Source organism: Nannobrachium achirus (assembly GCF_963921795.1).
Source record: "Nannobrachium achirus genome assembly, chromosome: 20".
In the NCBI taxonomy this organism is placed as follows: Eukaryota; Metazoa; Chordata; class Actinopteri; order Myctophiformes; family Myctophidae; genus Nannobrachium; species Nannobrachium achirus.
In genome coordinates, this window is record NC_137827.1 from 39666757 (window position 1) to 39689254 (window position 22498).

The following is a 22498-nucleotide window of genomic DNA, read 5'->3' on the forward strand; positions in this document are numbered from 1 at the left end:
TGGGTCTTTCTTTAATAATTGCAAAGAAAAAACACGTTGTCAACTTGTCAGTGTCCTACACCTTCAAAACATGTGGAAATTCTGACAAGAGATCTGACAGACCCAAAGCCACAACAGAATCAGAAGACGGGTTTCTGAGAGTCAACAGCGTGTGTGATTGGTGGCTCACTGGGAAATACAGCTTAACCCAGGTAAAAGTAAGCAAGGCACAGTTTTGGCTGAGAAGCGAAAACTTCAAGCTGCAGGTGTGACGGTTGAGTGGCATTAGAAAAAGAGGCTTGCCTGGGCCACAAAGCACCGCCAGTGAAGTACTGAAGACTGGAAGAAGGCGTGATGCATCCATGAATCAACATTTGACATCTTTGGTTCAACAGCACGCAGGGTTTGTGTACGCTGTCAAGTAGACAAAAGCATCATTCCTCAGTATGTGATACAAACTGTAACATGGAAGTGTGATGGCCTGGGGCCCTTTTTGCTGGACGCTAAGCTGGTGACTAGCACAGAGGGGATGTCTTGCCAGGTGTTCGCCCAGGCGGACAGGGTTTTGAGGTTACTGTAGGTTTAGGCATTATTTCTGTGAGGTTAGGTTTAAGGGTATGGTTAGGCATAGTGTTTGTGAGGTTAGGGTTAGGTTTAGGCATAGTTATAGTGAAGTTAAATGTTAGGGTTTTTAAGTGCAATCAAGGTGAAACACCAAGGAAAGAGGGAGTCCCAGCACAGAATGACTGGCACCCTGAATCAAAATGGCTTCCACAGCGTTTTGCAGCGCCATGCAAAAGCTTTGGTCAATGTCCAAAAGTTAAATCTGGGTTTCATGATCTTACAGCAAGATAATGACCCAAAACAAACCAGAAGCAGTGGTGGACACAGTAAGTGACAAAGTACATTTTACATGAGTAAATCTTTTGTACTTTACACTTGTAGCACACCGCAAATGTGTGTTCTTTGCGAGCATAGCCCATTATCTCTGCAGAGACCAGAACATTAGGATGAAGTATAGTATGAGAGGCATTGAAGCATTCAGCCTGCCTGTGCAGTGCACTGCCTGCATTTTTGCACTGCATCTTCATGCAGAAAATAAAAATCTTTATCGAACATATATACATATGTTCATATGTCTATTGTCTACACCAGTGGTTCCAAAACATTTTAGCTCAAGACCCTAAAGAGATAGTAGACGCTTGACCTGCACCCAAACTAGTGGAAATAGCAGATCTACAAGCACACAACGTGTTGCTTCGCACCATGTTGTGAGCTTGTAGATAAGCTATTTTCACTACTTCTTAAATGCTTTGTTTTCTAATTTATGTAATTTCTTAGATTTTTCTTTCTTCATGAAAATGGGTCCCGACCCAGTGTTTGGGAAATAGTGTTTTTTACACTGTTGTTCATGGGTGTCACAAAATCAAACTGAAATTGTCCTGCCATTTCTTTTTTAAATCATAGATTAATAGGCTTATATATTTATTCCATAGTTTAGTATTCATAGTCAACTATACAAATGTAGCTTGTTACGATTTGTCCATGTTACCGGTATATATCCCAGTGAATACCACAGGCATTTTGTTGAGGTGAGAGAAGCATATGCATGTCACAGCCCAGCAGTGTCAATCCCACCATGGAAATGAGCACACCAGTTTCTTTTGAACTACCATAATTGGTTCAGGGATAGCCCTCTGACCTCATCACGTTCCCTGCTTCTGGAATGACCAGCACTTGGAATAAAAGGAACTGGGTGATAGCTTTGGAAAATAGCTTTTTAATAACGTTACATTATGTGACCTAGATTCTGCCAGACCATTGGTACCTTTATCCATAAGAGATGCATACTCTCTTTATCACTTTCTATCTCTTCTCTTCTATCACCTTCTCAATCTGGTTTTCGTTCAAATCATTCTACAACTACTGCTCTAATAAAACTCACCAATGATATTTACTCTTCATCAGGCAATAGCGAACTCACAGGTGCAATTTTCATAGACCTTACCAAAGCATTTGATTTGGTTGATCACTATCTTCTACTAGACAAACTCTATTCTATCGGACTGTCACGTAATGCCCTACTGTGGTTCAACTCCTATTTACATAATAGAAAACAATGTGTTGTCATCCAGGGCAGTACTTCAGATTTAGCAGTGCAGGAACGTGGTGTGCCTCAAGGCTCAACCCTAGGTCCACTTCTCTTCTCCATCTTTATCAATGATCTTCCTTCAATCTTCTCTGACTGTAATGTTCAACTCTATGCAGACGACACAGTTATATACACATCAAAAACCAACTTATTACAAATTCAGTCATCACTTCAACTAAACTTCAATACTCTTGAATCATGGCTTTCAGATAATAAATTAATAATCAACAAAACTAAAACAAATACAATGCTCTTTGGGACGGCTCAGAATATTAAATCACAAACTCAAAATCAATCATACAATATTTCTTGTCTTGATGGTACAATACTGCATAGAGTTGATCAAATTAAATATCTTGGACTCTGGCTTGATTCATGTCTATCATTTAAATGTCATATCGATCACATCATTAGAAAAATCAACTTTAGCACTGGTGTCCTCTACCGTAACAAAAAATGCTTTACACATACAGTCAGAAAGAAACTTGTTCAACAACTCATACTTCCAATTCTTGATTATGCTGATGTGGTCTATCAAACGGCTCCCAAAACAAACCTTCTTCCACTTAACTCAGTTTATAACCGTTTATGCAGATTTGCTCTTGATTCTCCATATATGACCCACCACTGCACCCTGTATGAAACTCTCAATATACCATCTCCCACATTAAGAAGACAGCAGCACTGGCTGCAGTTCATTTTTAAATGTTATCACTTTCATTATCCACAGTACTTAAAACAATATTTCGAACGTTTGACTACCACACATCAGCTAAGACATTGTTCACAGATTTATTTTGAAGTTCCGGTTGTGTCGACATCAGTTGCTAAAAAATCATTTATGTTCAAAGCTCCTTCAGATTGGAACAACCTACCTGTTCATATCCGTTCAATAACATCTTTTAAACTGTTTAAAACCACACTGTCCTCTCACTTTGAGACCACCTGTTCATGTTTTAACTAATCATCATGTTTTGCTCATTCATCACTACAATAGATCTATAACGAAATGAATATATATGTGCTATATGTGTACTTTTGTGGCTGTTTGTTGTGTATGTTTTGTTTTGTTTTGTTTACTGTTTTGTTTACATACTGTTCTGTTTGTTTTGTATGTTGATCGAATTGTCTGTACACTTCTTGTCTAAATGTGAAAAAAAGTGTATTTTGTAGAAGGAGCTCCTTGAAAACGAGATGGTTCATCTCAAGGGGTTAATCCTAAATAAAGAATTTCAATATCACTTGCACACGGTATCAGATTGTCTGTTATGATGGGATTATTCACTCTATGATAGCAATCACTGGTTCAAGGGGGGAAACGTCTGATTTAGGCCTGGGGCCAATTCTGATATCTTCACAAATTGGTACCACCCAAGGTGACCGTACATTTTTTACATTTTTGACTTCCTACATGTCTCTAGTTTACATTTTGGTATGATAACCCTTTCTGAGACCCAGCTTAATTGATGTTATCAGCCGCTAGAGTCGGTCTCCCATCAACTTTCTATACAGGAGGAAAATACCCAGAAACTTTTTTTTCTGGGTATTTAAGTAGGATGTGAGGGGTCTAACTAGGGGTTTGTCATGATGCTGAATCCATTGCAAGCATTTGTTTTGCACAAAAAACATTCCTTGGGCAACAAATGGCCCCAGAAAATGATGGTTTAGTGATGAAAAGTGATGAGTCATCACTTTTCATCAGTTTCATCAGTTTTGTGGGCGTTTTCTGGGGCAATTACAGTTTTCTTCCAGCGTGTTGTGAGCTTGAAGAACTGCTATTTTTCAAACACGTTTGCATATCGTCTCTGTTGGTTGGAAACCTCATATGTCCAAAACTGTTAGGATTGTAACAAAGTAACAAAAGTAGCAGATCTGCCAGCTTGAAGATGTGTTTCGAGCTTGCAGATCTGCTTTTGTGTGATGCTGTAGTATGATCGAGTAGGGCGTTCATTTTAGAAAGAAAATAAGTTAGGGTTTTTATGAATATTTCCATAAAACACCAATGTTGGGTGTACTTCACCCAAAAACAATTGTAATTATGTGATTATCATAATGTTGCTGATGACTCCATGTCTGACGTGGGCGGGGCCTTGTTGGGTAACTTCAGGATGCTCACTGAAGCCGTAGAAGGTAGGTTTGTTTCCCTGCCACATCCCTTTGGCATACAGCTCATGAATATCAAAAGTCCATATTTCAAAATATTACAATATTACACAAGACCACTCAAAACAAGGATTTATAATGAGAGAAATGTCAAGCTTCTGAAGTCAGAGTTGCTTTAAGTCCAGTGGGAAGTTTCTGAAGTCAGTTATGATCTGGGGTGCTATGGCATCTGCAATGCTTTTTCACACAATATTCAAATTTTTCGAGAAGGATCTGTATATATATATATATATATATATATATATATATATATATATTTTTTTTTTTTTTTTCTTCTTTTTTTTTTTCTTTTTTTTCCTACAGGCAGGTCTTCTGTGATTTCAACCAGTGGTCCAGGGACCACCAGTGGTCCTTGAGGGGGTTCCAGGTGGTCCCTAAATGATGGAGAGTTGATAAAAAACCGCACCCTTATACGTGTAGATCTTTAACTCTTGAGAGGGGTAAAATGAAACCAAATGGACCTGTAAGGGGCTATTAGGTTTCAATCTCAGTTACAAAAGTCTACACAATTAAATAATGTTCTTTTCTTTTTCTTTTTTTTTTTGATCAGTGTTGGTTATCTCTCCTATGGTTCAAACCAACATCAATACAGCATGGAATTGTGGACAATTGTGTATAAGGTTTGGGTCTGAGAGGCTAAATCTCATCAAATGGTCGTCCGCGGCTCAAATACAGAATAAATAACGGACCTAAATATGAAGAAGGTTGAAACCACAGTTCTAGGGTTAAGAAGAGAGAGAGAGAGAGAGAGAGAGAGAGTGTGTGTGTGTGTGTGTGTGTGTGTGTGTGTGTGTGTGTGTGTGTGTGTGTGTGTGTGTGTGTGTGTGTGTGTGTGTGTGTGTGTGTGTGTGTGTGTGTGTGTGTGTGTGTGTGTGTGTGTGTGTATGAAGCACGCGTGCCTGCGTGCGTGCGTGCGTGCGTGCGTGCGTGCGTGAGTAAATAACACATCGGATCCATTGCAACACAGCAACAATAATAGTATATTCAAAGCAGATTCAGCTATAATAGGTTACATCACACCAATCAATGTTGGATGTACAGTATGAGAATGACACATTTCGCCATGCTAGTGAAATAACTCATTAAACGCGACCACAAATTAAACAGAACGCAAGTGCCGCACTCAGAGAAAGAAAAACAGTCAATTTATATGCAAATCATAACCTTTCACAGACACTGACAAAGGCACAATGTTGTCTCCCCAGTATTTTGTTTATTATGTGTAATGATGTACACAGCATAATTTGCTTGCCGCTTGGGTAGAACTTCCGTGTACATTCATTAGGCCTTCTCAACTGTTCTGATTCGCAGCCCTTGTTGATGCTAAACTTCTACATAACTCTAAAAAGATATATATTTAGCAATATTCATGTGGATCTAATAGAGAGGCCTTGTTTGAAGGATGAAAATACCAAACATTTCCTTTTCTGTGGTAGAGCCAAGCCAGAGTCAGTAAAGGTACAAAGAGACATGAACGCTGCATTTGGTTAATTGGAATTTAGAATTTGTATTCTTGCAGTTATGACCAAATCGGTTTATTTATTTATTTCCTTTTCAGTGTACTGTAGCTGTATAGTATACTGAAACAGCATCACAATATTGAAATGCTGGCGGCGTCATAATGATTTATTTGAAGGAAAGACTTATTTCCCCTCTGAATGCAACAACTGACATCTGCTGTATCTGTATTTGCAGGCAATTTTGCTTTTACACTGGCTTGGTTTGTAGCGAGTGGAGTAAGCCTAGCCTGGTTTGACTATTGTATAAGCATTTTATTTTTTATTTTAGCCAATTATCTTTACCACTTTTTTCTCCCAATTAAATCATTATGTCAACGTACATCAACCTCCCCACACATGTATGTGTTGCCACAACTAGTCTTGCACCCTAATGGCTCACCTGCCAGTTAGGAGCCCCCACTGGGAGGATGCATTACCTACGTCCTACTCCTCCCGTTCAACATTGCCGTTGACAAGACCTGCCCCAGCCCATATGAGTCTTTAAGTAGCCTATTAGGGCAGTGGTTCATGTCGGGCGCTTTTCGACCGGCAAAGAACCAGTGCGGGTTCTTTCTCCCGCATTATAGGATGAACCAGAGGTGAGCTTTTCTACCGAGAACCGAGTTGGTTCCCGAACCGTAAAGGTTGGTTCGGAACAGGAACCACAAAATCCTTGGTTCCTCTGGTTCAATCTGGTTAAATCTGGTGGAAACGAAAGCCGGTTCGCGGCCGCTTCGCAAAAAACGAAGAAAGTTGAATGGCACTGGTTCTTGAACCAAGGTTATTATGGTGGAAAAGGCCCCGTATTGATTTGTATTTGGCACCCATGACCCCCATCTGAAATTTTTTTGTGCCAGGGACCCCCGGAAGAGAAGATTTGTGTTAAAAACTTCAATTTATTCAAACTCGTCCAAGCATTTTTTCAAAAGATTACAGAGCACACAGCATGTCACGAAATGATGCACTGCGGGCTAGTATATCTGATATTTTTTAAAGTGTAAAATAGGCCACGGTTAATATGTTTAAAAAGATTGTGAACTAGTTATGATGGGGACCCCCACTTTGGGAACCACTGGCCTAGGGAAGCCAATCTTGATTTACAGATTAACCGACACAAACAACATCAAGTTGGTTATTGGTTTAAAAATATTTTCAGGTAAGTGCCCAGCCCAGCTCCTTGTGATCATAAAAGTTCATACAGAACGTGATGGAGCAGCTCGATAGATCTCAAGAACGCTCCCTCTCCCATACGTCAGACGGCGAACCACCCGCCTATGCACAGCCATGCCAGAACATGCTCTCAGCCCCCCAGGCTCCAATACATGCACACTGGACAGAACCTTTCTCCACACTGCTGTCCGTGTGTGGAACAGCCTACCAGAGCATGTGGTCGACTCCATCACAGACAATGGCCTTCAAGCTTTTAAACGCAGAGTTCACAGACATCTCCTGACCACCCCTCACACTGACTGACTGTTGAGCTGCAGTGAACCGTATATGATTGGCCAATGGATGGTGTATACATTATCTTATATGGCTATTGTTCACAATTGCATCTAAAAAAAAAAAAAAAAAAAACGACCATCTTTTCTCTTAGGAAAGTTGCTGGATCCAGTTTTAGCATGGATTCTCCCTTTAACAAGCAGCTTCTATTAATCTCTGAAATTGTGCCACTGAATGAAACTTTTGATGTTTCAGAAATTCAGAAAATGAACTGAAAGTCTCAGTTAACCAGCGGGAATACATAAGTAAGTAGAAGACTGAAATAAGATAACAAATGAATTTAGAAACCTATTCCCCTCGTTCCTTAGGTATACTGCTGCAAGTGTAGCTATGCAATTAAATGCGATTAGCTCGGTTCTCATTTAAACAGGCATGGTGGACAGTTTTGTAATTCAACAAGGAAAAATTAAACTGTTCTGTTAAATGTTTTTCGCTCATGTTTTATGCAACCAAATTGGGCCTCTTAACTTTAGCATCGGCTGTGGGACACATTCAGACGTTATGAGAGAAGATCTTACAGTCCACCAGTAACTAAAGTACATTTACTCAATTACTGTACTTAAGTACAATTGAGGTATTTTTACTTTACTGGAGTACTTCCGATTTTCTGTACTTTAACTTCTACTCCACACATCTCAGAAGCAAATAACTCCACAACAATTATTTTAAAATTAGTCACTTTGTAGATTTTGATTATTATAAAAAAAACATACTGTACATTAACCACTTCAGCCCTATATACATTTCGGCCATTTGAAAATAGCCGATCTACAAGCTCACAATGTGTCGCGATGCGACGCATTGTGAGCTTGTAGATCTGTCAATTTTCAAAAGATTTTTATACATTTGAAAAGTTGTGAAATGGGGACATTCTGCATAATGAATGAGTACTTTCTACGTGTTGTACACTTTGATACGGATTCCAGACTTTTACTCGTAACAAGGGTGTTTCTACATTGCATCGAAAACTTTACTTAAGTACAAAATGTGAGTACATTTTCCACCAACTGGTGGAAACAGAAAAATGAAAGTGTGGGGAAATGCCTAGTGATCCACCAAAGGCGAAAAATTACCAAGGTGAAAAAAGTGGAGGAAAAGAAGAAGAAAAGAAGAAGGAAAACGGGTCTGACATGCTTTCTGTGCTCTGCCATGGCTTTAAGAGAATTGTTCCAAGCCCCAGGAAATGCCCTCAAAGACAAGGCAGGGGAGAGGGCACCCACAGCTTATCCTGGCAGCAGACATTTTTTTGCTTATTTAGGCTTTGTATTAAGAACCAAAGAAGCCCCCCAGGCCTTCCCATCCTAATGGATATCCTATGGTGTTTAACAGGCCTAGCTAGAACCATAGAGGTTAGGTATGCTGGTTGGATAGGACTCAAACAGAGCCACTGTATTACACCCATGATGACTAGAAAGAACCGGTCCTCTCCAAATACTGCAGGCGTTAGATGGAGAATTCAGTGGATTCAATTGCATATTCGGCGATATTTAGTACATGGTAATTACAGTTATCTGCGTTTCACCCGATCACATTATATCCATCCTATCACCTGCTCCTCATTAGCCAAGGGCCCTGCCGTTGTACTGTCGGTAGTTTTTTGCGAAAAATAAACTTGACATATAAAGATTTGGTATAACATACTGGTCTCGCCTATAACGATTTGGTATAACAGAGGGGTCATAAAGTATAGCATAACATACTGGTCTTGAGCCGATGTGTTGTGGTTTATTTATATCAAGTCGCGCTTGTTGGTGCATGTCACCTAGAACGCTGCTCCTCATTGGCCAAAGACCCTGCCTTTGTACTGTTGCTATTTTTTTTAATAAACTTGACCTACAGTATAAAGGTTTGGTATACTGGTCTTAAACACACGCCCATGTGCACGCGCCCATGTGCGCATCTGTGTGTCTGCGCATCAATAAGTACGACCTGATATAAACGTAAAGGGTGATGTCATAATATTGAGGCATATACAGTATATAAGGGCCATGAGAGGGGCTGTCTATGCCCGTATAGCATAGCATATGCCAGATGGTCATAGATGGGCATAAACAGGTTCACATGACACTCTGACCAGACTATAAGTGGGCCAATTTCAATGATTGGTCAGGTTTCACTTCACTAAGAAACGGGCGAAGCGAGGAAAACCAAGTCTTCTATCTATCCAAAACTTTCCAACATCCCATCGTGCATTGCGCAGAATGTGCAGGCAGCTTCCGGCGCCGCAGCCGAGAGTGATCTACAAGCTCACAACGGTTGCATCTGCGACTCGACCTGAGCTTGTATGTCTGCTGTTAACCGGAAGTATCCCGCAAATAAGCTACAGTAAATTCTCGCGGAAACAGGTGGATAAATTAGGGAACTCTTTGTCTGTGTCAGTAAATTCTCGCGGAAACAGGTGGATAAATTAGGGAACTCTTCGTCTGTGTGTCTGCGCTGACGTCATCCAATGGGAAAACCCTTGGGAAAACACACGGTGACGTCATCCAATTGGTAAAACCCAGAGTCGTCTAATCAGAGAGTCCTGCCACTGCGGGGTCAGAAACAGCGCTGGTCACGTGGTTCATTGTCACTTTACACCTCATAGACTTCAATGCATTTTGTAAGCTTCCGGTTCGCCGTTTGTCACTATACGCCAATAGATGTGTGCGTAGAAGGCCTGGCCCCATGAAGTGAACGGGAGTGACGCAACTCTCCGAGTAAAACCCATCAATCGGGTAATGACGTCATCATCACCACCATCAATAAGTACGACCTGATATGAACGTAAAGGGTGATGTGGTAATATTGAGGCATACAGTATATAAGGGCCACGTCTATGCCCGTAGCATAGCATATCCAGATGGGCATAGATTGTCATAAACGGCCATATGTCCGATAAGCTTGCATTGGTGGATTGATGAGCTTCGTGACACTCTGACCAGACTATAAGTGGGCCAATTTCCATGATTGATCAGGTTTCACTTCACTATGAAACGGGTGAAGTGGGCGCAAACCTCTAGTTTGTGTAAATGTGACATAAACAGACACAATGCCGAAACACTACGAGGATAAGGAGCAGGATAACAGAGCTTGTGCTGGTATTAGGGAGGATTTGAAGGAATGTTTGCGTCATCACGACTGCGTCTTAAAGGAGGGCAAGCTGCCCAGCGAGTGCTTGAAGGAAGGCCATTGCAAGGCCCTGCTCACCTCCTTCTTTGAGTGCAAGAGGTCCATGCTGGACGCAAGGTCAAGGTTCCGTGGAAGGAAAGGATATTGATAGGCACCCAAATATGGAGTTCCAAGTGGTTCTCAATTTCTGAGATCACCTCATCCCAGCTCATCAGAAGGATATAGCTGACCTGTTCTGACATCACAATGATGTTGCAATTTAATTCCGTCCTTGTCCCTTTTATGCCCATATATGGAGATCCCTGATGTCATCAATATTAAACCCATGTGCATCGCAGTGTGTGACACCTCATCTGAGCTCATCCATATTTGGGAAAATATGGCCACATTTTGTCCAACTTAAACAACCAACCACAATGAGAGTCACACTTGCAAATTAATTACATCCTTGTCTCTTTTATGCCCATATACTGAGATCCCTGAAATCAACAATATTAAGCCCATATCTGGGAATGCCCATATATGGACATATTATATCAGTCTCATGTGGTCTATGACATCAAAGATCTATGATCAGTCATCTCCATATTTGGGAAAATTTTGGCCAACTTAAACACGCGCCCTTGTGCACGCGCCCATGTGCGCGACCTCACTCCTCACCCTTAGGGCGTCTTACTGGTACAGTATGTCACAAAAATACACACAATTGATTACAGAGCAATAGTTTTTGAGGTTACATACAAGTACAGCTTCATAAAGAAATTCATCTTCTGGAAATAATGAGTCACTCACTGGAGGGGGAAAAAAAGGTTTTACATACCACTGTAAATTAGCATGTGCATTGTCTAATTTTCACCATTCACTGCGACTCTAAATGGCACACAATGAGATGTGTTTCTATTGGGAATAGCCTGAGGCATGGTCCTATATGTGTAGGTATGAATACATTAAGTACAGTCAGACCTATACAGTATGCTAATGTCAGGATTATCAACTTCATTACACCTTAAAACTAATTTACTTCAGTAAGTCTTGTGCTGCGGAGAGGCGTTGTAAAATTAGCTACAGTGTATCCATGGTGGTAATGGAAGTGATAAATAATCTGTAATGACTGTAATGAGGCTGTGCCGTAGGTCCAATTAAACACTGTCTGTTCAACAGTGGACTATTGGCCTTGTTGAGGAGACGACCATACGCTGCACTACTAATGGATTTCATTTCAAAGCCTACTTGGTGTTGAGTCCACGCTTGTGCCACTTACTCATAACCGTTCATTTTACTTATTGACTGTGCAGTTGTATCAGGTAACGCTACTGAAAAGGTATTGGCAAATGTGATGCCTTTTATGTTTTCTTTGCCACTGAGACTGCCCTTGCCTGTAATTGCCTTCACAAATGGTGGCCGCCTGGCCGGAGTCTATTTCTTACACAAAATGCCATATTATATAGTCCTAATGATTCATGAATGCACCATCCAATCATATCAAGATTTGAATCGCATGTTGATGAGTCTCTATGGAGCAAATATTGTACCTTTACAATATTTGAAAACTTTAGTTACTACTTACTTTATAGACTTTGATTATTATTACAACAAATAGCTGCTTTTTATACATTTGAAAACTTGTGAATTGGGACATTCCTTTTTTGTACATTTTGTACATCTTGATACCAATACTTTTGTACTTATTCCACCACTGCTTTTGTAGTTGTTATTCCCCCCCTTTTTTACCATGCATATATGCACACTTCTATTCTATTCCTTCAATGAGAGAACACACCTCGAGGCTCCTCAAACCTCTACTAAGTTCCTAGCATTTTGTTTTTATTTTTATTTGAACACTTCACACTTCAAGCAGGTATCTTGTGGATCCTCCATCATTCTGTCAACTTCAAACAACAAGTCAAATCACCAGGAGGGTTAGCAGCACCTTGCTGTTTTTTTTTTTTTGCATTTTACCATGAAAGCTAAAAACACTTGTGTGAACAGGCCCCAAGAGAAGTAAAAGAGCCTCAGTATTCCTGTTTAGTCATCAGTATTTGAACCAACCTCCACAAATAGTCACCAGAGTTCCAATGCCAAGCATCTTTTGTATTTTCAGTCATGCAATTGTCGTGAATCATTCATTCATGTCAGCCTAATGTAGACATAATGAATTTGTCATGAACCTTTTCCTGTCTTGCGTTATTAAAGCAGAAAATGAGCCATTATCTTTGTAAATTAATTCTGAAATCTTGTGATATTCTTCTTTTCCTAACTCCATCCCATCACTAATTCACTATTGCTGTTGTTGTCATTTATCTATTTTCTTAAAAATGTTCTTTTGGGGGGAGGGCATTTAGGAGCTTAGTTTTTATTTTGAGCATTTATAAGCTATAGGAGCACACCTCTTCCTAGTGCTGCACGTTGAGTTTTAGCACTCTCTGTGTCCAGTGTTTCTTTTTTATGGAGAGACCAGGGTGCCTTGAGTAGAAAATTGTTAATTTTTTGGAAAGGAGCACTGCTCGTCAATGTCACTTGGGTCGGGACCCAAGGGCAACAGTTCCAGAGCTCCAGACTTCCCTTTTCCAGGCCAACATTCCACTTTTCCTGGGTGATCCCGAGGCGTTCCCAGGCCAGTGTGGAGACGCAACCAATGTAAAATCAGCCATCCCGAATCCAGACACCACATTTTAGGCGACTAATTTAAAATGTGTTTATATTTAGTCAACTAAAACTATAGACTAACACTAAAACATTTCAGATGACTAAAATATGACTAATACTAAATGGAATTTCGCTGTCAAAATCAACACTGTGTGGTCCTTGGTCTGCCAGGGGGTCTCCTCCCAGCGGGACGTACACCAAAGTCCTCCTTAGGGAGACATTCAGGAGGCATCCGAAGGAGGCTCTGCTCCGAGTCCCTCGCGGATGGCTATACTTTAACTCTGAAAGGGAGAGGCCAGCCCCTGCCTTTGAAATCTCATTTCGACCGCTTGTATCTGCAATCTTATTCTTTCAGTCGTGACCCACACTTCATGACCAGTGACCACATGTGAGAGTCGGAAACAATGATTTCTGTGGACACGGCCACTTAAAGAGGTTGATACAAAGAGTGTATATCCCTTCTTCTGGTGGTGAAGACGAGCTTAATCACATGCCATTGATTTGTCCACACTGTTCATCCTAGTGGCGTGGGTTTCTGATCACTCAAGCCCAGGGACATCAAAGGCACATTGTCTTGACGATAATAGTCTCAGTGGGGTCTCTCTCATTAGTGTGTATCTGGTGGCACTTTTAAGGTCTGTGCCAAGGATGGAGTGACCCATATTCCTGCCCTGTTATCTCTTGATTGCTGCACTATGGCAGAGGCTTGATTAAGTGTTTTCAGCCACCGCACAACACATGAAGTGCGGTGTGAAAAAGTGAAGGGGGGAACATTTGACTTTCAAATGAGCCTGGCAGAGCTAAACTTGGAAGCCACATATAGGAGGCCTATTCTGAAATGCGGGAAACAGTAAGATAGGGAGGTTGAAAGGAACAACATAAACAAAGGACCAGGAAGAGAGGGAGAGAGATAAAGCGAGGGAGAGAGGAGAGAGAGACTGGCATAAGAGCCGGGTATCGCCTCAAGAAAGTTTTTTTTGTGTTGTTAGTCAACAAGGAAGAAATGTCTCATTGGAGCCAACTAAAGTTATAAGGCGGGGAAACAGTGGAGTGCAGCAGCTGTATTTTGTAATAATCAAAAGTCGCTCTGTCCCCGGAGGTTTGCGAAGATGCTAAAAATGTGTAGCCTAATGCTGTTCGTCTTGCAGGTGGGGTGGGGCGAGTTCATTGATGTGCACATCTGTGCATATGAATGGCATGCAGTGCAATTGCATGCACCGGTTCAAAATGGAAATGGCACCATCGAAAGACTAGAATAGAAGGCAGTGTTGACATGAAAGGTCTCGCAACACTGAAATGTTTTGAAATGTGCTGAAAATGGAACAAAACTTAATAATTCCAAAGTTACACCGGCTCATTGCCAAGTGCTTTGCCACTTGAGTTCAGGTTTAATAATTTTTACTAAATTGCCTTAAGTGCTGGTACACCCTTTGGGCTTGTTGTGCATCAATTAAAGCTTATACACAATTATTAGATCCTATTTTGAAACCGAAATTTATGTTGAACTTGACTCCTGTGATAATTAATTGTGTTATTGAGTAAATTGGTACGCTGTAAAAAGATGTTACGCAACTGGTCTCATATATGATATGTTATACACAAGTCTTCATTACACAGTACAAAGCAGATATAAGTCGAGAGAGCTATCATCAGAGTAAACAGTCATCGCATAAAGGTTCATGAAATCCTGATATACTGTGTGCAATAAATCGTTTATTTTTATGGATTGATGTAGGTATAACATCGTATGTATAACTGGTTAACCGGTTAAAGGAATACTTTTGTACTTTTACTCAAGTAAATGTAGAATTATAGACTTTTACTTGTAACAGAATTACAGTATTCATAGATTGCAGTATTGACACTTTTACTTAAGTAAAACATGCAAGTACTTTTTCCACCAGTGCAAATTACCCAAGGACCAGTGGTTTTACCAAGCAACAAAAAGCCCTCATTATGTGAACTGCCAACGATCATTTTAGTTATTAGCCTGTGACATTTCCACATTATGCAGAAGTCATTATTCTGAATGTACTGTTTAAAAATGCTTTAAATAAGGGCTCCAGCTCCATTCCACTTAAAGTGCGGGTGCCATGATTTCCCCCCCCTATAAAACATGATTATCTACTATTATGATTATACTAGGAGGAAGATTCTTTCCAAAAAAGTGTACAGAAAGAGTTAAGTAAAGCGCCTCGGGAGTTATCAAGCCGTCGGTCTGTTATCTAGCGTCATTCACCGCGGAGCCATTCATTATCCCGCTTATTACCCGGCTACTAAATAAAATTAATAATTCGACTCAAAACTAAAAACAAAACAAAGTATTTCCTTGTTTACAGACGGCTGGAAGTGTTCCACAAGTGTCGCGCTCTCGATATTCCGAGGTCCCGTTGTTTCGGCATCCCAGTATTCCGGTTAGGGTTAGGGTTTAGGCTTATTGTTAGCATTCACCAGGTTTGCATTCACCAGCGTCGGCAGGTTAGCGTTCACCAGCGTCGGCAGGTTAGCTGGCTGGCAGTTTACAATAAGTGTAGTGTATGTTTAATTGCAGTGCTGAAAAAACTATTCCGATTATTTTACTTAAGTAAAACCATCAATAACACAATGAAAAAAAGAAAAGTCAAAATGTCCTTACAGTATTAAACATAAAAGTGCTCATTAGGCAGAATGGTCAATTTCGCATACATCACTGGATTGTAATTAGTAAGGTATTAATGTGTTACTCAAATTAAAGTTTAAAATGGTAAAGGTGGGGCTGATTTTAATAATAATAATACATAATCATTTATCAATTGATGTAGTATAAAGCATAATATTTTTCTCTGAGATGGAGTGGAGTAGAGGTATAAAGTAGCCTATCAAAAATGGAAATACTCTATATATTACTTATAGGTAAATGTACTTTCCACCACTGTTTAATGGACACTTAAAGGATTTCAGTCTATCTAGGATTTCAATCTATTTAGTTTGCCAATGTCTGTAAAACTGTTCATTACTTTTCCTAGAATGAAACATGCAGAGACTTGTTTTCAAGACATAGTTTTGCATTATATCAAATGTCAGGGAGTGCCAACTCTCCCTGTGACAGACTGCGTTTTGGCACTGAAGCAGATACTTCTGAATTCGGCGCACACTCACATTTCAATATCTGTCACAATATCTGGCAGTTCAGAGCAAACTCTGGCCAAGAAGAGTGTGCTACACAATGTTGAGTGTTTTGAATCAAAGCCAAAAGGTGACAAGCTGATCAAATTCATTCTACAGGTACATCAGTCTACGTCTATAGGTTTGCTGCAATGCAACTGGCCTTTGTATGGTTCTACTGTACCGTTAACCACCTCAGCACTATTCATTTCATTTAACTGATCTACAAGCTAAAGTTGTATACTGTATGTGCTGTCTTTGATAAATATTTTGAACAATTTTTGATAACATACACAAATATCGGGACGCCAGATTAAAAATGGAGCCGGGCTTCATCAATCAATCAATGAAGATAGACATACTATTTTGTGCACTATGGAATTTCTGCATGGTTCACTGAACTCTGTTTGGAGTTGCATTCCCTTACCAAAAAGTAGTAAACTTCAAGTTTACTTTTCTAAGTATACTTAAGTCAACTTTGAGTATATTTCTTAAGTATACTTTAAGTACAAGTATACTGATATTTATGTACAAGTAGTATACTAACAAATGTACTAGTTAGTGTACTAGTTAGTATACTTACAGTATACCTACCGTACTAAAAGTAATCTGAATTGGCCCACTTTTGAGTATACTCGAGTAAACTCTAAGTTTACTTAAAGTATATATGAAGTATATATGAGTATACTTACATTATTGTATTCATACACTAGAATTGTGCTATTCCCTTACTTAAAATAAACCATTCATCAACTCAGATGTATACTTAAGTACACTACTTATTTACTTGAATTGCACTTCTCTTATACGAGAGGTATACTATGGTCATACTTGAACTGCACTACATTTAAATTTGAAGTATACCATTTATATACGTAAAACAGACTATGCGTGAACTTAATGTACACTACTCTTTTACCTGCAGTGTACTTGAATAGCACTTTTAATGTACTTGAGGTATACTAAGGTCATATGAACTGCACTACTTGTAACCTTGAAGTATACCATTTATATACTCAAACTATACTATGCATGAACTTAATGTGCACTACTCTTTTACCTCTAGTGTACTTGAATTGCACTTTTCTTATACATGAGGTATACTACGTTTATATTTGAACAGCACTTTTTTCATACTTGAAGTATACCATTTATATAGTCGGAACATACTATGCATGAACTTAATGTACACTACTCTTTTACCTGCAGGGTACTTGAATTGTACTACGTTTACATTTGAACAGTACTATTTTATACTTGAAGTATAACGGTTATATACTCAAAACATACTATGCGTGGACTTAATGGACACTACTCTTTTACTTGAATTGCACTATTCTTATACTTGACGTATACTACGTTTATATTTGAATTGCATTAATTTTAAACTTGAAGTTACCATTTATATACTCAAAACATACTTGATGTACACTACTCTTTTACTTGCAGTGCACTTGAATTGCACTTTTCATTTACTTGAGGAAGACTTTGGTCATACTTGAATGGCAATTTTCTTTTACTTGAGGTATACTATGGTCATAATTGAACTGCACTACTTTTAAACTTGAAGTACACCATTTATATACTCAAAACATACTGTGCGTGAACTTAGTGTACACTACTCTGTTACTTGCAGTGCACTTGAATTGCACTTTTCATTTACTTGAGGTATACTATGGTCATACTTGAACTGCACTACTTTTAAACTTGAACCATACCAGTTATATACTCAAAACATACTATGCGTGAACTTAATGTACACTACTCTTTTACTTGCAGTGCACTTGTCTTATACTTGACGTAAACTACGTTTACATTTGAACTGCACTATTTTCATACTCGAGGTAGGCCATTTATATACTCAAAACATACTATGCGTGATTTTAATGTACACTACTCTTTTACTTGCAGTACACTTGAATTGCACTCTTCTTTTACTTGAGGTATACTATGGTCATACTTGAACTGCACTACTTTTGAACTTGAACCATACCAGTTATATACTCAAAACATACTATGCGTGAACTTCATGGACACTACTCTTTTACTTGAATTGCACTATTCTTATACTTGAGGTATACTATGGTCTTGAACTGCACTACTTTTAAACTTGAAGTATACCATTTATATACTCAAAACATACTATGCATGAACTTAATGTACACTACTATTTTACCTGCAGTGTACTTGAATTGAACGTTTCTTATACTTGAAGTATACCAGTTATATACTCAAAACATACTAGGCGTGAACTTAATACACTACTCTTTTACTTGCATTGTACTTGAATTGCACTTAGCTTATACTTGACATATACTATGTGTATATTTGAACTGCACTATTTCTATACTCGAAGTATACCATTTATATACTCAACACATACTGTGCGTGAACTTAATGTTCACTACTCTTTTACCTGCAGAGCACTTTAATTGCTCTTTTCTTATACTTGAGGTATACTATGGTCATACTTGAACTGCACTACTTTTAAACTTGAATTATACCATTTATTTACTCAAAACATACTGTACGTGAACTTAATGTACACTACTATTTTACCTGCAGTGCACTTGAATTGCACTCTTCTTTTACTTGAGGTATACTATGGTCATACTTGAACTGCACTACTTTAAAACTTGAAGTATACCATGTATATACTTAACACATACTATGCGTGTACTTAACTGACGCTACTCTTTTACTTGAACTGCACTTGTTTTATATTTGACGTATACTACGTTTATATTTGAACTGCACTATTTCCATACTCGAGGTATACCATTTATATACTCAACACATACTGTGCGTGAACTTAATGTTCACTACTCTTTTACCTGCAGTGCACTTGAACTACTCTTTTCTTATACTTGAGGTATACTATGGTCATACTTGAACTGCAATACTTTTAACTTGAATAGTAACATTTATATACTCAAAACATACTGTGCGTGAACTTAATGTACACTACTCTTTTACCTGCAGTGCACTTGAATTGCACTCTTCTTTTACTTGAGGTATACTATGGTCATACTTGAACTGCACTACTTTAAAACTTGAAGTATACCATTTATATACTCAACACATACTATGCGTGTACTTAATTGACACTACTCTTTTACTTGAACTGCACTTGTTTTATATTTGACGTATACTACGTTTATATTTGAACTGCACTATTTTCATACTCGAGGTATACCATTTATATACTCAAAACATACTATGCGTGAACTTAATGTACACTACTCTTTTACTTGCTGTGCACTTGTCTTATACTTGACGTAAACTGTGTTTATATTTGAACTGCACTATTTCCATACTCGAAGTATACCATTTATATACTCAACACATACTGTGCGTGAACTTAATGTTCACTACTCTTTTACCTGCAGTGCACTTTAATTGCACTTTTCTCATACTTGAGGTATACTATGGTCATACTTGAACTGCACTATTTTCATACTCGAAGTATACCAGTTATATACTCAAAACATACTATGCGTGAACCTAATGTACACTTGCTGTGTACTTGAATTGCACTTTTCTTATACGTGAGGTATACTACTTGCATACTTGAAATGCACTATTTTATTACTTGAAGTATACCATTTATATACTCAAAACATACTATGCATGAACTTAATGTACACTACTCTTTACCTTGCAGTGTACTTGAATTGCACGTTTTTTATACTTTACGTATACTACGTTTATACTTGAACTAGACTATTTTCATGCTTGAAGTATACCATTTATATACTCAAAACATTGAATTGCACTTTTCTTATACTTGAGGTATTCTATGCTTATACTTGAACTGCACTATTTTCATTGTAGTGACGGGGTGCAACTAATTAATATTCTAACACAGTTCTGCATAGGTATTTTAATTGTTAAAGAAAGACAGAGTGTGAAATATTATAGCTTTGGAAATGGAGGACTGTATATTCTGGAGTTGAGGTTATGCCGACCACAGGGCTCCAGTCAAAGAGCAGTAATCAATGATGACACTTGGTGTTTTATGTGGTTTTTATAAAGGAGGTAGTTGGCGGACACAAACATACACAATGATGAATGGTATCTGAAAATATAGAAATAATACATAAGGATAAGGAGACAATAAACAATATGCAGTAGTAACCTACACAAACATAGCATATTACTGAAATGCCATGCACTCATGTGCCAGCTTAGACCCAGCATGCACTCACACACAGGTTAGACTAGGGCCTGTTAGCTTAGCCACTGAAGTTTAGCTAGCAAACACAATTACAAAAACAAACTTTTTAAACCACACACAGATCAATTCTGACACAATGAACTGTTACCACATGAACCATTATTGCTCTGCAGGACAGAACTCACTTTGTCAAGAACGCATTCTTATGTGCATATGTTTGTGTGTGGCTGCACTCATGCATGTAAACAGTTGGGAGAATGTTTGGTGTTGCTGAACTGTCTGTAGATTTCACTCTGAATGTGTAGACTTGCCGGTCCCATTATACACCTACAAATGAACAGATAAAGCACATTAGTTATGGGAGTCAACAGTAGTAATATACTTTGAATTGACAAGTAGAATACTCAAGATTTGTGAAGATAATGTAAAGCTGTTATTTGTAAAAACCCTTACCTTTGTCTGTCTCCTCCTCCCAGGGTGGTGTTCGGGCAAAAGAGTTCCCTCCGGGAACACGCACACTATTTATAGTCCTGGGAGGGTGAAGCCAAATGGGGGGTGGATAGAGGGGAGATTGAAAATGATTCTAATGCATTTAATAATGTATGGTGGGTGTACACATTTAGTGGGCATAGTGGTAATTGGAGATATGGATTAAAGGAGCATATCCATGTGCTAGTGTTTTAAGTACTTTTGTATTATTAAATGCATTAGAATCATTCTCAATCTCCCCTCTATCCACTTCCCACTTGGTTTCACCCTCCCAGGACTATAAATAGGGTGTGTGTTCCCGGAGGGAACTCTTTTGCCCGAACACCACCCTGGGAGGAGGAGAACATCAGACAAAGGTATTATCATCACACATCTTGGCATTCTACTTGTCAATTCAAAGTATATTACTACTGTTGACTCCCATAACTAATGTGCTTTATCTGTTCATTTGTAGGTGTATAATGGGACCGGCAAGTCTACACATTCAGAGTGAAATCTACAGACAGTTCAGCAACACCAAACCCCATCACCACCTTTATTGTCCCCATTTAGAGCAGGCATGTCTCAGGTACCCTCTGATCAGGACCCAGGTGACACTTTAGTTGAGGCAGTTGTTTGGGCACCACTTGAACAGAGGACCCCAACTGTTTACATGCATGAGTGCAGCCACACACAAACATATGCACATAAGAATGCGTTCTTGACAAAGTGAGTTGTTTTCTGTCCTGCAGAACAATAATGGTTCATGTGGTAACAGGTCATTGTATCAGAATTGATCTGTGTGTGGTTTAAAAAGTTTGTTTTTGTAATTGTGTTTGCTAGCTAAACTTCAGTGGCTAAGCTAACAGGCCCTAGTCTAACCTGTGTGTGAGTGCATGCTGGGTCTAAGCTGGGACATGAGTGCATGGCTCATTTCAGTAATATGCTGAATTTGTGTAGGTTACTACTGCATATTGTTTATTGTCTCCTTATCCTTATGTAGTATTTCTATATTTTCAGATACCATTCATCATTGTGTATGTTTGTGTCCACCAACTACCTCCTTTATAAAAAACACATAAAACGCCATCAAGTGTCATCATTGATTACTGCTCTTTGACTGGAGCCCTGTGGTGGGCATAACCTCAACTCCAGAGTATACAGTCCTCCATTTCCAAAGCTATAATATTTCACACTCTGTCTTTCTTTAACCATTACAATACTTATTAATTAGTTGCACCCCGTCGCTACAATGAAAATAGTGCAGTTCAAGTATAAACATAGTATACCTCAAGTATAAGAAAAGTGCAATTCAAGTACATTCAAAGTAAAAGAGTAGTGTACATTACGTTCACACATAGTATATTTTCAGTATATGAATGCTATACTTCAAGTATGAAAATAGGGCAGTTCAAGTATAAACATAGTATACGTCAACTATAAAAAACATGCAATTCAAGTACACTGCAAGTAAGAGAGTAGTGTACATTAAGTTCACACATAGTGTGTTTTGTGTACAGTATATAAATGGTATACCTAAAGTATAAGAAAAGTGCAATTCAAGTACACTGCAAGTAAAAGAGTAGTGTACATTAAGTTCACGCACAGTATGTTTTGAGTATATACATGGTATACTTCAAGCTAAGAAAAGTGCAA

General features: G+C 38.8%; 1 protein-coding gene across 1 annotated transcript; it reads left to right on the top strand.

Annotated features, from left to right (window-relative positions):
• Positions 1–10327: 10327 nt before the first annotated feature.
• Positions 10328–10555, top strand: LOC308305659 (cytochrome c oxidase assembly factor 5-like; the record flags this gene model as incomplete). The annotated part of the gene is made up of 1 exon (XM_080750491.1): positions 10328–10555. One exon carries the CDS (start codon positions 10328–10330, stop codon positions 10553–10555), a length of 228 nt encoding a protein of 75 aa, XP_080606617.1.
• Between the last annotated feature and the right edge of the window lie 11943 nt (positions 10556–22498).